Below are 17,487 nucleotides of genomic sequence, written 5' to 3'. Positions count from 1 at the left end.
AAGATAATTCTGTAAAGAAATGTGATGCTACCTGAGAAATAGATTTGCCTCTGTGCAGATAGGTACTTGACAAGAAGCTGCCATGTGGCTTGTTTCATCTAGTTTTCTCTTGTTCTTAATACCACACATTGTTTTGAGGTGTTTTGAATGATGTCATGTCTATGATAATATGGCTAAAATTTGCTAGTTAGCTAACCAAGAACTGTAACTGTCTATTCATCACACATTCTTTTTAGTCAAATGTAACCAAGGGGAGAAAATTGGAGGATGCCAAATTTGAAATAAAACCGGTGCACAGCCTCTCAGAGAGACATATACAATACATACAGCATCAGGCGTTGACAAATATAGTCAGAATATCTAGTGTGGATGGATTTGTATATATGATGCTAGACAATTCATCACTGGAGGCATATATCACTGTCATCGATGCAGCTAGAGCACTTCTCTGTCATAGGCAGGCAGTACACTCTTCCTATCACCATTGCTTTTTGTGTACGGGAACTTTGCTGAGTATAATGTCTGTGACATTGACCCTCTGACTTTGACTCTGCATCCTATTTCATAAGTATGCCTTTCTGAACGGACAGAAGAGGGATGCAGTAATCTTAGGCTCTCTCGTCGTTGAATTGTAACTTTCCGAAAGACATTTTGATAATCACCTTGAAATGGCTAAAATGGTAGTTCCCTAATCATTTCAAAATTCATTGAGAAAAGCGTTAACAAATTACCAATGGTGTACAATTACTTGAGGTAAGTACCAGAAAGTATCCATACCATCTTAAACCCATTGAAAATAAAGGGACATTTCATTGCACTAATGGGTGCGTTGACAAGTGCGTTCTAAACAGTGTATATTTTAGACAGGGGAATGTATAAGCTAATTATGTGTGTTTTATTGGAGTATTTTTTTTATTGAATGTTAATTTACATGAATCAGATTAGTAAATTAAAAATGACTTATTAACAGTAACAAAGACTGATCTGACAAAACAAAACACACTTATTTTACAAGCTTTATAACAAATTTTCCAAACCGCGACTATAAAGTCAATAAGTAAAGCAAGACGTCATTTTTGCGACACCTGTAGACCTTTGATCCTTCAATGGCGAAGATTAGCTTTGCAGACTTCCAAAAATAATCACTAAAAAGTTTTGAGGAATGAAAATAAGTGCCTGTTTGTCTTCACGTGTCAAAGCACGAAAACAGAATGGAATGTGAAGCCGTGATGGTGAAAAGAGAAAGTGACAGATCCAATCTGACAGGTTGACAAATGTGTCCATGAAAACTGAAGAACAGTGGAAAAAATAGGTGGGAGGATAAAAGGTCTGAGCCACTGTGTCTCTGTGTGAGAGCATGCATACTGCTGAGCACATAGTGTGTGTGTGTGTGTGTGTGTGTGTGTGTGTGTGTGTGTGTGTGTGTGTGTGTGTGTGTGTGTGTGTGTGTGTGTGTGTGTGTGTGTGTGTGTGTGTGTGTGTATTTATGTGTATTTATGTGTGTGTATGTGTGATGCCAGCATATAGGTTTGTCTGTGTGTATATACGTGTGTGATTAGTTCAAATAGCCTGTGTCAATGCATGTGCATTTGTGTGCCTGCCTGTGTCTCTGCGTATATGCATGAGTCTGTGTGTGTGTGTATGTGGGCGGAGGGGTGAGTCGAGTCATGCAGACGCTGAGCCCGTGTTTCCCAGTACCCAGGCCCCCCTGCCCAGGCATGTGACTGCGCTACACCAGGCCACGCCACAGCCTCCTCTGACATTTGCCTGGCTTGCTCCTCTGACATTTTCACCATGTCAGATCAATCTTGATTAGGCCACGCGTCACATCCACTTAGGTACCCATTTCCAAAGAGGGATTTGCTTGCTAACATGTCATCCCGCTTGGCTCCATGGAGTCAGCGTTTTGCAACAACAACAAAAAGAAAAAGGTTTGGGTCCAATGCAAAGTCGCCACTAGAAAATGGATGTCCTTACATTGTGTTTCATAATGTAGGGGCACTTATATTAATTAAGCAGAACAGTATGTCCATATACTGCATCATATGCCCATATGACACATACTTTTCCAGCTACACATATTTCACAGTATATTCAATAACCTTTCATGCTACACAGTTTGACTCATTCATATCACATATGACACAGTATACTCTAACAGCTCCACTCACGCACGGGCAGCTTAAAGATCCTCTGAGGCATTGCACAGGGATGTCCAGTATCATCCCTCAAAATTACCTTCAGAGTCGCTCTGTAAGAACTGTATGACCTCTGACCTATAACTTTTGACCTCTTACCTTTGACATCCCACAGGGTGAAGTGGCGGTTGTTGGTGGCCTCCGGTGCCAGGGTGAAGTAGTAGCGGTGGCCCAACTGCGGCTCGTCCCTATCCACCACGCTGATAGAGTGAATGAGCTGCCAGAGAGGAAGGAAAACAAGACACGAGGATGACTTTACACGAGCCACCATTCCTATCCCAGCCATCGCTTAACCTCAAGACAGCCCCGCAATGAAAATTCATACCTCCTCATTCTATTTCATTGAAGCCAGCATTGAAGTGCTAGTTGATCAATTACGTTTTCACATTTAATCAGTGTGCTACGGACTGATGAGTAGAGTAGCACATGGAAGGAAATATGGGGAGCTTTATGGTTAACCAAATTAGCTGCAGATATTCAATTAAGTGACTATCTAAAACAACAGATGGGTCTCTTTATAGAGGGGAAGGGGAGGATTGAAATAAAAGGGGACACATCAGGCAATCCTCCTAAAATCCAACGTTCAGTTCTCATTATACGCTTGTCAACAGGCTCGTACAGTTCTGGATTTATTACACACACACACACACACACACACACACACACACACACACACACACACACACACACACACACACACACACACACACACACACACACACACACACACACACACAGAGATAAAGGGGATCCACACACAGATGCATGCATCTCTCGATGTTCACACACAGACAAATCATTCCTAACAGTAACACTTTTAAAGATGATTAAATCAAGAAGTTACAACTTGTATTAAAACATCTTCGGGATCGGTGTCGAGCTAATGTAGGCTAATGCGATTAGCATGAGGTTGTAAGTAACAAGAACATTTCCCAGGACATAGACATATCTGATATTAGCAGAAAGCTTAAATTCTTATTAATCTAACTGTACTGTCCAATTTACAGTAGCAATTACAGCGAAATAATACCGCGCTATTGCTTGAGGGGAGTGCACATTTTGAACATGAAAAGTTATTAATAAACAAACTAGGCACATTTGGGCAGTCTTGACACAACATTTTGAACAGAAATACAATGGTTCATTGGATCGGTCTAAAACTTTGCACAAACACTGCTGCCATCTATTGGCCAACATCTAAATTGCACCTGGGCTGGAAAAATACATTATGGCCTTCCTCTTGCATTTCAAAGATGATTACCTACCCCAATGGATAGTTCCAACTGTAAAGTGTGGTGGATGAGGAATAATGGTCTAGGGATGTTTTTTATGGTATGGGCTAGGCCCCTTAGTTCTTGTGAAGGGAAATCTTAACACAACAGCATACAATTACATTCGAGACCATACTGTGTTTCCGACTTGATGTCAACAGTTTGGGGAAGGCCCGTTCCTGTTTCAGCATGAAAATGCCCCTGTGCACAAAGGGAGGTGCATACAGAAATGGTTTATCGAAATCGGTGTGAAAGAACTTGACTGACTCGCATAGAGCCTGACCTCAACCCCCCCGATTGCGAGCCAGGCCTCATCTCCCAACGCCAGTGCCCAACCTCACTATTGCTCTTGTGGCTGAATGGAAACAAGTCCCAGCATCTAGTGGAAAGCCTTCCCAGAAGAGTGGAGGCTGTTATAGCAGCAAATGGGGGACCATCTCCATATTAATGCCCATGAGTGTGGAATGAGATGTTCGACGATCAGGTGTCCACATACCTTTAGTAATGTAGTGAATTTTCCAAAACCCAAAATATTGTTGTTTCAGCTGTTTGAAGCTGGTGTAAAAAACCATACTATTTTCTGTACTTTTTTGTATTATAGCTACTATTTTTTATTATTGTCACTGTTGTTTTCAGAATTGTGTGTATCACTTTGCTTTGGCAACATTAACCTTTTTCTTCATTCAATTAAAGCATATTGAATGAGAGCGAGTGTTTATTGAGCAGCTCCCTCAAGCACAATCACCTAATTAGATTTCTATCTAACAGTATCCCATCTGACCCTTTACATCTGAAACACCCTTGGAAAGCACGAGGGATCGATTTTTCCAAAACTAGCATATATACCCTGGGGCCAGGGTACAGGGTAAAGGTCCAGAGAATGTGTCTTGCTTTCCCATTTGTGAAGGTAATCTGCCACTTCAGTGGGCAACCAGGGAGACTTTAAGAGGGGAGACTGAAGTTCAGCCCTGTCAATGTAAGATACATGAACCTCAAATCGTTGCAAAGGGGTTCACAATCATTAGGGGTAGGTTAGAATGAAATAAAACATTATTTAAGTGAACAATTGTAAAATGACTCATTGTGAGAAAAAAATTGTTGGAAAATTGTGGAGGGTTGTTAAATCAAGACAGTGTATGTGTCTATGTTAATCAGCAAAACATGGTTGAATGTCATTTTAGTGAGTTAAAAAATGATTCAGTCAATCTCGGATGCAACACATAAAATACTGTTGCAAATCTGCCTGTCTGCTTGTCATATTGTCTATTTGCATGCTGTGTGTGTGTGTGTGTGGGGGGGGGATCTGTATGTGTGCATATATATGTGTGCGTGTGTATCTGTATGTGTGTGCACATGCTTCTGTCTGTGCGAGTCGATGTGATTGCGGATTTGAGCATGTTTTTGTGAGCATGAGCCCCCATGTGTGTGTATGTGGCAATGTGAGCACACGTGTACGCATGTGCCAGTGTGTGTGTTTCAGAGGGACCTCACATTATTCATCTCACTTGTACTGTCCCAGGGGAGGACTGAGCCCTGGTGATCTGTCACACTGACCCACTAGCTGGGCTTTGAGAAGGCTATGTTGAGTTGACAGGCACCTCTACCCAGGGCCTTACTCAGTATTTGCTTCTCCGCCCCGCCTTTTCCTGCACACACAGCACTATATGATATCTGTCTATTTGCATCTAGTCTGGAAAATGCCACAGGGTCGATGAGGGGGATCGACACAGGCCTGAGACTTCTTTAATGTGTCAATCCGAAAAGGGCAGACAAGGAGAATGTGCCAGATTTGGGGGTAGGTTCAAAAATGGAAAGACACAGATGTTGAGGGGGTGGAATGTGGAGGAATTACAGAACAAGGAGGCTGTATAACGGTTTGAATGATTCAACTTGTCACGTCTCATCATTACCTATAGTAAAAGATGGTACCGAAAATTGCAAAAAAAACTTTGGATGCCTTCTCACGATCTTAAATAATTTTGAATAAGCAAGTGAATCAGCACATCTCAGCTATGAGAGAAATTGTATTATTTATTTTTATTTAACTTTATTTAACTAGGCAAGTCAGTTTTAAGAACAAATTCTCATTTACAATGACGGCCTACCAAAAGGCAAAAGGCTTTCTGTGGGGACGGGGGCTGGGATTAAAAATACAAATAAAAAAATAAAAAAAATATAGGACAAAAAACACATCACGACAAGGGAGACAACACAACACTACATAAAGAGAGACCCAAGACAACAACATAGCATGGCAGCAACACATGACAACACAGCATGGTAGCAACACAAGATGACAACAACATGGTAGCAACACAACATGGCAGCAGCACAGGGTACAAACATTATTTGGCACAGACAACAGCACAAAGAGCAAGAAGATAGAGACAACAATACATTACAAAAAGCAGCCACAAGTGTCAGTAAGAGTGTCCATGAATGAAGAGAAAAAAACTATGCAGTTTGAGTGTTTGTTGCAGCTTGTTCCATTCACTAGCTGCAGCAAACTGAAAAGACGAGCGACCCAGGGATGTGTGTGCTTTGGGGACCTTTAACAGAATGTGACTGTCAGAATGGGTATTGTATGTGGAGGATGAGGACTGCAGTAGATATCTCAGATAGGGGGAGTGAGGCCTAAGAAGGTTTTGTAAATAAGCATCAACCTGTGGGTCTTGCGACAGGTATTTAGAAAATGTTTTTTATTTTTTTTATTTCACCTTTATTTAACCAGGTAGGCCATTTGAGAACATGTTCTCATTTACAACTGCGACCTGGCCAAGATGAAGAAATAAGTGCGACAAAAACAACAACACAGAGTTACACATGGGATTAACAAACATACAGTCAATAACACAATAGAAAAATCTATGTACCGTGTGTGCAAATGTAATAAGATCAGGGAGGTAAGGCAATAAATAGGCCAAAGAGCAGAAATAATTACAATTTTGCATTAACACTGGAGTGATAGATGTGCAGATGATGATGTGCAAGTAGAGATACTGGGGTGCAAAAGAGCAAAAAGTAAATAAATAACAATATGGGGATGAGGTAGTTGGGTGTGCTATTTACAAATGGGCTGTGTACAGGTACAGTGATCGGTAAGCTGCTCTGACAGCTGATGCTTAAAGTTAGCGAGGGAGAAATGTCTACAGCTTCAGTGAGTTTTGCTATTTGTTCCAGTCATTGGCAGCAGAGAACTGGAAGGAAAGGCGGACAAACGAGGTGTTGGTTTTGGGGATGACCAGTGAAATATATCTGCTGGAGCGCGTGCTACGGGTGGGTGTTGCTATGGTGACCAGTGAGCTGAGATATGGCGGGGCTTTACCTAGCAAAGACTTATAGATGAACTGGAGCTAGTGGGTTTGGCATCGAAAATGACATCAGCCAACGAGGGCATACAGGTCGCAGTGGTGGGTAGTATATCCTGTTAGGTTAGGGGGCAGCACATGTCACTTTTTGATGAATTGCGTGCCCAAACTGAACTGCCTCCTACTCTGTCCCAGATGCTAATATGTGCATATTATTATTAGTATTGGTTAGAAATCACTCTGAAGTTTCTAAAACTGTTTGAATGATGTCTGAGTATAACAGAACTCATATGGCAAGCAAAAACCTGAGAAGAAATCCAAACAGGAAGTGAGAAGTCAAATTTCAAAACAGAGCCTATTTAAATCCCTGATAGTTATGGATGTGCATGCACTTCCCAGGGCTTCCACTAGATTTCACCGTCTTTAGATCCTAGTTTTAAGATTATACTCTGAAGGAGGGGCTCATGAGACCCCTTTTAGTGAGTGGTCTGGCAGAGCGCCTCAGTCTCATGAAGCGGGCTCCCGAGAGAGTATCCTCTCGTTCCAGGGTTTTTATTCAGACAATGAAATTCTCCGGCTGGAACATTATTGATGATATATGTTAAAAACATCCTCAAGATTGATTGCAGACATGTTTTGACTTGTTTCTACGACCTGTAATGGAACCTTTTGAGTTTTTGTCATGGACGAAATAGTCGTGCCTCCATGATGATGGATTAAAGGGCTGAACACACTAACAACATGTGGCTAAATGATGGCCTTTAGGGAACTTTATGGAACAAATCACTCATTTATTGTTGAACTGGGATTCCTGGGAGTGCCTTCTGATGAAGATCATCAAAGAAAGGTAAGTGAATATTTCTAGTGTTTTTTCTAACTAATGTTGACTCCAAGATGGCGGAATTGTCTAATTGTTTATAAGCAGGTACAGAGAGCCGATCTCAGATTATGCTTTATCCATAAAGTTTAAAAAAAGGTTGGTCTATCTTTAATTCTGTGAATAACACTTGCATCTTTTATCGATGTTTATTCTGAGTATTTCTGGGAAAATCACCAGATGTTTTGGAATCAAAATATTACTGCACGTAACGAGCCAATGTAAACTGAGATTTTTGGATATAAATATGCACATTATTGAACAAAACATACATGTATTGTGTAACATGATGTCCTATGAGTGTCATCTGATGAAGATCATCAAAGGTTAGTAATTCATTTTATTTATATTTCAGCTTTTTGTGACTCCTCTCTTTGGCTGGAAAATGGCTGTGTGTGTTTTTGTGACTTGACTATGACCTAACATAATCATATCTGGTGCTTTCACTGTAAATAATTTTTTAAATCGGACACCATGGGTAGATTAACAAGATGTTTATCTTTCATTTGCTGTATTGGACTTGTTAATGTGTGAAAGTTACATATTTATAAACTATATTTTGGAATTTCGCTCCCTGCCTTTTCAGCGGAATGTTGAGGTGGGGTTCCGCTAGCAGAACGCTTGGCCTAGACAGGATATGGTGCTTCGGTGACAAAACGGATGGCACTGTGATAGACTGCATCCAATATGCTGAGTAGAATGTTGGGAGCTATTTTGTAAATGACATCACATATAATTAGTAGATTTGGATAGAAGTTTCTAAAACTGTTTGAATGATGTCTGTGAGTATAACATAACTCATATGGCAGGTAAAAACCTGAGAAAAAATCCAACCAGGAAGTGGGAAATCTGTGGTTTGTAGTTTTTCAAGTCATCGCCTATTGAATATACAATGTCTATGGGGTCATATTGCACTTCCTAAGGCTTCCACTAGATGTCAACAGTCTTTAAAACCTTGTTTGAGACTTCTACTGTGAAGAGGGAGAGAATGAGAGCTGTTTCAACCAGGTGTCTGGCAGAGTTCCATGAGCTCAGTCTCACGTGCGCCCGTGAGAGTTAACTGCGTTCCATTGCATTTCTAAAGACAAAGGAATTGTCCAGTTGAAAGATCATTGAAGATTTATGATAAAAACATCCAAAGATTGATTCTATTCTATTGATTCTCCGAAATGTAACATAACTTTTGGACTTGTCGTCAGATCTTTCGCCTGGACTTGGAGGTATTTGGACATAAATGGTGGACTTTATCAAACAAAGCAAACATTTATTGTGGAACTGGGATTCCTGGGAGTGCATTCTGATGAAAGTCATCATTCATGACTTTTGTGACACCTCTCCTTTGGAGAATGGCTGTATGTTTGTCTGTGGCTAGGTGCTGACCTAACATAATCGCAAGGTGTGCTTTTGCCTTAAGGCCTATTTGAAATCAGACACTGTGGCTGGATTTAAAATAAGTTTTTTTTTAAATAGCGTAAATACTTTTTTAAATTTTAATGATGGGATTTCTGTTGTTTTGAATTTGGCGCCCTGCAGTTTCACTGGCTGTTGGCGAGGTGGGGCGCTAGCGTCTCACATATCCCAGAGAGGTTGGTGGCAACGTTGAGACACTTATTTATGGAAAGGAGGATTTTCAAAAGTAGAAGCTCGAATTGTTTAGGCACAGACCTGGATAGTATGACAGAACTCAGTAGATTGCAACACAGCCCCCTTTGACAGATCTATCTTGTAGGAAAATGTTGTAGTTTGGGATGGAAATTTCAGAATTTTTGGTGGCCTTCCTAAACCAGGGTTCAGACACGGCTAGGACATCAGGGTTGGTGGAGTGTGCTTAACCTCTTGAAACTCTAGGGGCGCTATATCATTTTTGGATAAAAAGACGTGCCTGTTTTAAGCGCAATATTTTGTCACAAAAAGATGCTCGACTATGCATATAATTGATAGCTTTGGAAAGAAAACACTCTGACGTTTCCAGAACTGCAAAGATATTCTCTGTGCGTGCCCTAGAACGTGAGCTACAGGCAAAACCAAGATGAAACGGCATCCAGGAAATCAGCAGGATTTTTGAGAATCCGTTTTCCATTGTCTCCTTATATGGCTGTGAATGCGAGAGGAATGAGCCTGCCCTTTCTGTCGTTTCCCCAAGGTGTCTGCAGCATTGTGACGTATTTGTAGGCATATCATTGGAAGATTGACCATAAGAGACCACATTTACCAGGTGTCCGCTCGGTGTCCTGCGCCGAAATTGGTGCGCAAACCTCAGCTGCAAGTATTTTTCCATGGAATTCAGAGAAGAAAGCAGGCTTCCACGAACGATATATCAATGAAGAGATATGTGAAAAAACACCTTGAGGATTGATTCCAAACAACGTTTGCCATGTTTCGGTTGATATTATGGAGTTAATTCGGAAAAAGTTTGACGTTGTTGTTGAATTTTCGGTTCGTTTCGGTAGCCAAATGTGATGTACAAAACGGAGCGATTTCTCCTACACAAAGATTATTTCAGGAAAAACTGAACATTTGCTATGTAACTGAGAGTCTCCTCATTGAAAACATCCTAAGCTCTTCAAAGGTAAATGCTTTTATTTATTTGGTTATCTGGTTTTTGTGAAAATGTTGCGTGCTAAATGCTACTCAAAATGCTAAGCTAGCTTAGCATACTCTTACACAAATTAGTGAATTGCTATGGTTCAAAAGCATATTTTGAAAATCTGAGATGACAGTGTTGTTAAGAAAAGGCTAAGCTTGAGAGCAGGCGCATTATTTTCATTTTATTTGCGATTTTCAGAAATCGTTAACGTTACATTATGCTAATGAGCTTGAGGCTATAACTGTATACAGGTTTTTTCATAGCCAAACGTGAACAAAACGGAGCGATTTGTCCTACACAAATAATATTTTTGAAAAACTGAACATTTGCTATCTAACTGAGAGTCTCCTCATTGAAAACATCTGAAGTTCTTCAAAGGTAAATGATTTTATTTGAATGATTTTCTTGTTTTTGTGAAAATGTTGCTGGCTGAATTCTAGGCTTATAGCTATGTTAGCAATCAATACTCTTACACAAATGCTTGTTTAGCTATGGTTGAAAAGCATATTTTGAAAATCTGAGATGACAGTGTTGTTAACAAAAGTCTAAGCTTGAGAGCAAATATATTTATTTCATTTCATTTGCGATTTTCATGAATAGTTAACGTTGCGTTATGCTAATGAGCTTGAGGCTATAAATAGAATCCCGGATCCGGGATTGCGCGACGCAACAGGTTAAGCAGTAAATAAAACAAACTTAGGGAGGAGGCTTCTGATGTTAACATGCGTGAAACCAAGGCTTTTACGGTTCCAGAAGTCAACAAATGAGAGTGGCTGGGGCCTGGGAATAGGTGTGGTGCTGGGGCTACAGGACCTGGGTTAACCTCTACATCATCAGGGGAACAGAGGAGGAGTAGGATGAGGGTACGGCTAAAGGCTTTAAGAACTGGTCGTCTAGTGCATTGGGAACAGAGAATAAAAAGAGAAGATTTCTGGGCGTGGTGGAATAGATTCAGGGTGTATTGTACAGGCAATGGTATGGTAGGATGTGAGTACAGTGGAGGTAAACCTAGGCATTGAGTGACGATGAGAGCGGTAGGTAGTGTCTCTGGAGGCAACAGTTAAGCCAGGTGAGGTCTCCACATGTGTGGGGGGTAGGACAAAAGAGCTATCCAAGGCATGTAGGGTGGGTTTCGGGGCTCTACAGTGAAACAAAACAATAATAACCAACCTAAACAGCAGTAGACAAGACATATTGACATTAGGGAGAGGCACGTGTAGCCGAGTGATCATAGGGTCCAATGAGCAGCAATAGGTGGGTCAGGGAGCCATTCGGTGGTCGCTACTACGATAGGCGAGCTGGAGATACAGCAATTCAGAAAGCTAGCGGGCCGGGGCTAGCAGATGGGTCTACGGCAACGTCGCCACGGAAAAGCCTGTTGAAACCTCCTCGGACGATTATGTCGGCAGACCAGTAGTGCTGGATCGGCAGGGCTCTGTGTCGGCAGAAAGGGTCCAGGCCAATTTGCAAAAGAGCTATTGTAGCCCAAGAATTGGGAGATGGGCCTAGCTCGAGGCTAGCTCAAGACTAACTGGTGCTTGCTTCGGGACAGAGGCGTTAGCCAGCAGTAGCCACTCAGGTTGCAGATAGCTAGCTGCGATGATGCGATACGGTGTACTGGTCCAGAGCTTGCTGTAGGAATCTGGTCATGTGGTAGAGAAATGACAGTCTGATATGCTCCGGGTTGATATCGGGCTGTGCAGACTGGCAGGTATTGACCGAGCAGAAGCTGGCTGGTGTCCGAGTTAATGGTGAAGTCCGCTAGGAGTGGCTAACTGCTTACTAATTAGTAGCTAGTTAGCTGGCTAGCTTCTGATGGGGTTCCGGTTCTAAAGTATAAAAATAGCAGATCCGTACCACATTGGGTGAGGCAGGTTGCACGAAAGTATATTCAGTCCGTAGATGGAAAGAGTGATTAAAATATATATAAAATATATACAGAAAAAATAAAGAAGATGACTATTTACACGGGACAAGACAAAACACACGTCCGACTGCTACGCCATCTTGGAAATACTGAGATGACCAGTTTACAGAATAGTATAGAGTGCAGTGATGTGTCCTATAAGGACATTGGCAAATCTGATGGCCGAATGGTAAAGAACATCTAGCCACTCGAGAGCATCCTTACCTGCAGTAATCTAGCATGGGTAGGATGGTCATCTGAATCAGGGTTAGTTTGGCAGCTGGGGTGAAAGAGGAGAGATTACGATAGAGGAAACCAAGTCTAGATATAAATTTAGCCTGCGGCTTTGATATGTGCTAAGAGAAGGATAGTGTACCATCTAGTCATACTCCCAAGTACTTATATGAGGTGACTACCTTAAGCTCTAAACCCTCAGAGGTAGGAATTACAACTGTGGGGAGAGGGGCATTCTTCTTACCAAACCACATGACCTTTGTTTTGGAGGTGTTCAGAACAAGGTTAAGGGCAGAGAAAGCTTTGTTGGACATTAACTTCTTATGGTATAGGGGATGCTTGCGTCCCACTTGGCCAAAAGCCAGGGAAAATGCAGCGCGGCAAATTCAAATAAAATTATCTAAAAATCAAACTTTCATTAAATCACACATGTAAGATACTAAACTCGTTGTGAATCCAGCCAACATGTCAGATTTTAAAAAGGCTTTTCGGCGAAAGCATAAGAAGCTATTATCTGATGATAGCACAACAGTAAACAAAGAAGGTAGCATATTTCAACCCTGCAGGCGCTACACAAAACAAAGAAATAAAATATAAAATATGCCTTACCTTTGACGAGCTTCTTTTGTTGGCACTCCTATATATCCCATAAACATCACAATTGGTCCTTTTGTTTGATTAATTCCGTCCATAAATATCCAAACTGTCCATTTATTTGGCGAGTTTGATGTGGAAAAAACAGCTTCCAAATTGCGCAACGTCACTCTATAAATATTTCAAAGTTGCCTGTAAACTTTGCCAAAACATTTCAAACAACTTTTGAAAAACAACTTTATTTTTAAAGTTAATAATCGATCAAATTGAAGACGGGTCTATCTGTGCAGTTCCTAGATGGCCGTACTGCTTCATTGCACATAAGAATAACCTCAACCAAATTCCAAAGACTGGTGACATCCAGTGGAAGCGGTAGGAACTGAAAACAAGTTCTGAAGAAATATCGTTTCCCAATGAGAACTCACTGAACAGACAGAGACCTCAAAAATAGAAATTCTGAGGGGCTAGTCCTTGGGGTTTTGCCTGCTACAAAAGGTATGTTATACTCACAGACATGATTCAAACAGTTTTAGAAACTTCAGAGTGGTTTCTATCCAAATCTACTAATAATATGCATATCTTATATTCTTGGCATGAGTAGCAGGAAGTTGAAATTGGGCACGCTATTTATCCAAAAGTGAAAATGCTGCCCCATATACCTTAAAAAGTTAAGAAAGCCTTGTTGTAGAGTGATTAACACAAAATCCGGGGAGGGGCCAGCTGAGTATAAGACGCTATCATCTGCATATAAATGGATGAGAGAGCTTCATACTATATTGTTGATGTAAATTGAGAAGAGCATGGGGCCTAGGAATGAGCCTTGGGGTATACCCTTGGTGACAGGCAGTGGCTGAGACAACAGATGTTCTGACTTTATACACTGCACTCTTTGAGAGAGGTAGTCAGCAAACCAGGCCAACGACCACTCAGAGACACCAATACTCCTTAGCCGGCTCAAAAGATTGGAATGGTCTTCCGCATCAAAAGCATTGGCCAAGTCAATAAAAATAGCAGCACAACATTGCTTAGAGTCAAGGGCAATGGTGACATCATAGAGGACCTTTAAGGTTGCAGTGACACATCCATAACCTGAGCGGAAACCAGATTGCATACCAGAGAGAATACTAAATACATAAAGAAAGTCAGTGAATTGATTATAGACAACTTTTTTCCAACACTTTTGATAAATAGGGCAAAATAGAAATAGTCCTATAACAGTGAGGATCAGTTTGATCCCCCCTTTAACATTTTAGAACTAGGGTGGCGCTATTTTAATTTTTGGATGAAAAACGTTCCCATTTTAAACAAGATATTTGGTCACGGAAGGATGTTCGACTATGCATATAATTGACAGCTTTGGAAAGAAAACACTCTGACGTTTCCAAAACTGCAAAGATTTTGTCTGTGAGTGCCACAGAACTGATGTTACAGAAAGAACCCAGATAAAAATACAATCATGAAGTGCCACATTTTTTGAAACCGCCTCATGGCAATGACTCCTTATATGGCTGTGGAGGAACTAGGAGTCAGCTTACCTTTTCAACATTTTCCCCAAGGTGTCTGCAGCATTGTGACGTATTTGTAGGAATATCATTGGAAGATTGACCATAAGAGACTACATCTACCAGTTGGTCGCTTGGTGTCCTCCGTCGCAATTATTGCGTAATCTCCAGCTGCAATATTTTTCCGTTTGCCTCTGATGAGAAACCGACTGCCAGGAATGATCTTTCATCGAATAGAATTGTGAAAAACACCTTGAGGATTGATTCTAAACAATGTTTGCCATGTTTCTGTCAATATTATGGAGTTAATTTGGAAAAAAGTTTGGCGTTGTATTGACTGCATTTTCGTTTTTTTTTCTTAGCCAAACGTGATGAACAAAACGGAGCCATTTCTCTTACACAAATAATCTTTTTGGAAAAAATGAACATTTGCTATCAAACTGAGAGTCTCGTCATTGAAAACATCCGAAGTTCTTTAAAGGTAAATAATTTTATTTGAATGCTTTTCTTGTTTTTGTGAAAATGTTGCCTGCTGAATGCTAGGCGTAATGCTAAGCTAGGCTATCAATACTCTTACACAAATGCTTGTGTAGCTTTGGTTAAGCTTGACCCCCCCAAAAATATCTGAGTCAGATGATTTAGACCCTTTCTTCTTTAAGGTTGCTGCCCCTATAATCGCCAAGCTTATCTCTGACTTTTTTTAACCTGTCTCTCTTCTCTGGGGTGGTTCCCATTGCTTAGAAGGCAGCCACAGTTCGTCTGTCATGCCCTGACCGTCTATATGTCTCTATTATATGTCTCTATTTTGGTTTGGTCAGGGTGTGATTTGGGTGGGCATTCTATGTTCCTTGTCCTATGATTTGTGTTTGGCCTGGTGTGGTTCTCAATCAGAGGCAGCTGTCTATCGTTGTCTCTGATTGAGAACCATACTTAGGTAGCATTTTCCCACATGTATTGGTGGGTAGTTGTCCATTTATAGTTGCGTGTGAGCACTACGTTGGCTTCATGTTTTTGTTTGATGTTTATTGTTTTGTTGGCAACAGCTTAAAATAAAGAAGTATGTACGCTCCCTACGCTGCACCTTGGTCCACTGTTTCCACCTTAGACGATCGTGACATCGTCCTTTATTTAACTTCTTGCGACTCCAAACCTGTATCCGGGAGCGTAATCATAGCCTCAAGCTCATTACCATAACGCAATGTTTCCTATTCATGAAAATCGCAAATGAAATGAAATAAATATATTGAAACACAAGCTTAGCCTTTTGTTAAGAACACTGTCATCTCAGATTTTCAAAATATGTTTTAACCTCTTGGAACTCAAGGGGCAGTATTTCATTTTTGGACAAAAAAAAAGTTCCCGTTTTAAACAAGATATTTTGTCATGAAAAGATGCTCGACTATGCATATAATTGACAGCTTTGGAAAGAAAACACCCTGACGTTTCCAAAACTGCAAAGATATTGTCTGTGAGTGCCACAGAACTGATGCTACAGGCGAAACCAAGATGAAACTTCAAACAGGAAATGAGCAAAATATTTGAAGCGCTGTTTTCCAATGTCTCCTTATATGGCTGTGAATGCGCCCTGAACGAGCCTACAATTTCTGCCGTTTCCCCAAGGTGTCTGCAGCATTGTGACGTATTTGAAGGCATATCATTGGAAGATTGACCATAAGAGACCACATTTACCAGGTGTCCGCCCGGTGTCCTGCGTCGAAATTGGTGCGTAAACTTCAGCTGCAAGTATTTTTCCATGTGATTGAGAGGAGAAAGCAGACTTCCACGAACGATATATCAATGAAGAGATATGTGAAAAACACCTTGAGGATTGATTCTAAACAACGTTTGCCATGTTTCAGTCGATATTATGGAGTTAATTTGGAAAAAAGTTTGGCGTTTTGGTGACTGAATTTTCGGGGTTTTTTGGTAGCCAAACGTGATGTACAAAACGGAGCGATTTCTCCTACACAAAGATTATTTCAGGAAAAACTGAACATTTGCTATCTAACTGAGAGTCTCCTCATTGAAAACATCCGAAGTTCTTCAAAGGTAAATGATTTTATTTGAATGCTTTTCTGGTTTTTGTGAAAATGTTGTCCGCTAAATGTTACGCTAAATGCTACGCTAGCTATCAATACTCTTACACAAATGCTTGTTTGGCTATGGTTGAAAAGCATATTTTGAAAATCTGAGATGACAGTGTTGTGAAGAAAAGGCTAAGCTTGAGAGCTAGCATATTTATTTAATTTCATTTGCGATATTTATGAATAGTTAACGTTACGTTATGCTAAAGAGCTTGAGGCTATAACTGGATACAGGTTTTTTTCGTAGCCAAACGTGAACAAAACGGAGCGATTTGTCCTACACAAATAATATTTTTTGAAAAACTGAACATTTGCTATCTAACTGAGAGTCTCCTCATTGAAAACATCTGAAGTTCTTCAAAGGTAAATGATTTTATTTGAATGCTTTTCTTGTTTTTGTGAAAATGTTGCTGGCTGAATTCTAGGCATATAGCTATGCTAGCTATCAATACTCTTACACAAATGCTTGTTTAGCTATAGTTCAATAGCATATTTTGAAAATCTGAGATGACAGTGTTGTTAACAAAAGTCTAAGCTTGAGAGCAAATTTATTTATTTCATTTCATTTGCGATTTTCATGAATAGTTAACGTTGCGTTATGCTAATGAGCTTGAGGCTATAAATAGGATCCCGGATTCGGGATTGCTCGTCGCATGAAGTTAAGGAGCTCCTTTACCACCTCAGACCCTGTGACCGCCTGCAGGGAGATACTTTGTAGCGGGGCAGGGGAAAAAGAGGGAGGAGCATCAGGGCTAGTTGCATTAGAGGAGGTAGGAAATGTTGGACGGGCAAGGAGGCATGGCTGAGTCAAATAGGAAAATTTACTTAATGAAATGGTGATGAAAAAGCTCAGCCATGTGCTTCTTGTCAGTAACAACAACATCGTCAAATGTAAGAGACATGGGCAGCTGTGAGGAGGAGGGTTT

At 40.7% G+C, this 17,487-nt stretch overlaps 1 protein-coding gene across 2 annotated transcripts in view; it reads right to left on the bottom strand.

Moving 5' to 3' along the window:
* LOC135539561 (cadherin-22-like) overlaps positions 1 to 17,487 on the bottom strand; it is a 334,240-nt gene that overhangs the window by 22,542 nt on the left and 294,211 nt on the right. For both annotated transcript variants that reach the window (XM_064965503.1, XM_064965502.1), the window contains exon 11: positions 2,298 to 2,415. In XM_064965503.1, coding sequence (XP_064821575.1) covers positions 2,298 to 2,415 — 118 coding nt within the window. The remainder of the gene's footprint in view (positions 1 to 2,297; positions 2,416 to 17,487) is intronic.

This window comes from Oncorhynchus masou, chromosome 5 (genome assembly GCF_036934945.1).
Source record: "Oncorhynchus masou masou isolate Uvic2021 chromosome 5, UVic_Omas_1.1, whole genome shotgun sequence".
NCBI lineage: Eukaryota > Metazoa > Chordata > Actinopteri > Salmoniformes > Salmonidae > Oncorhynchus > Oncorhynchus masou.
This window is presented reverse-complemented; position numbering and strand designations above follow the sequence as displayed.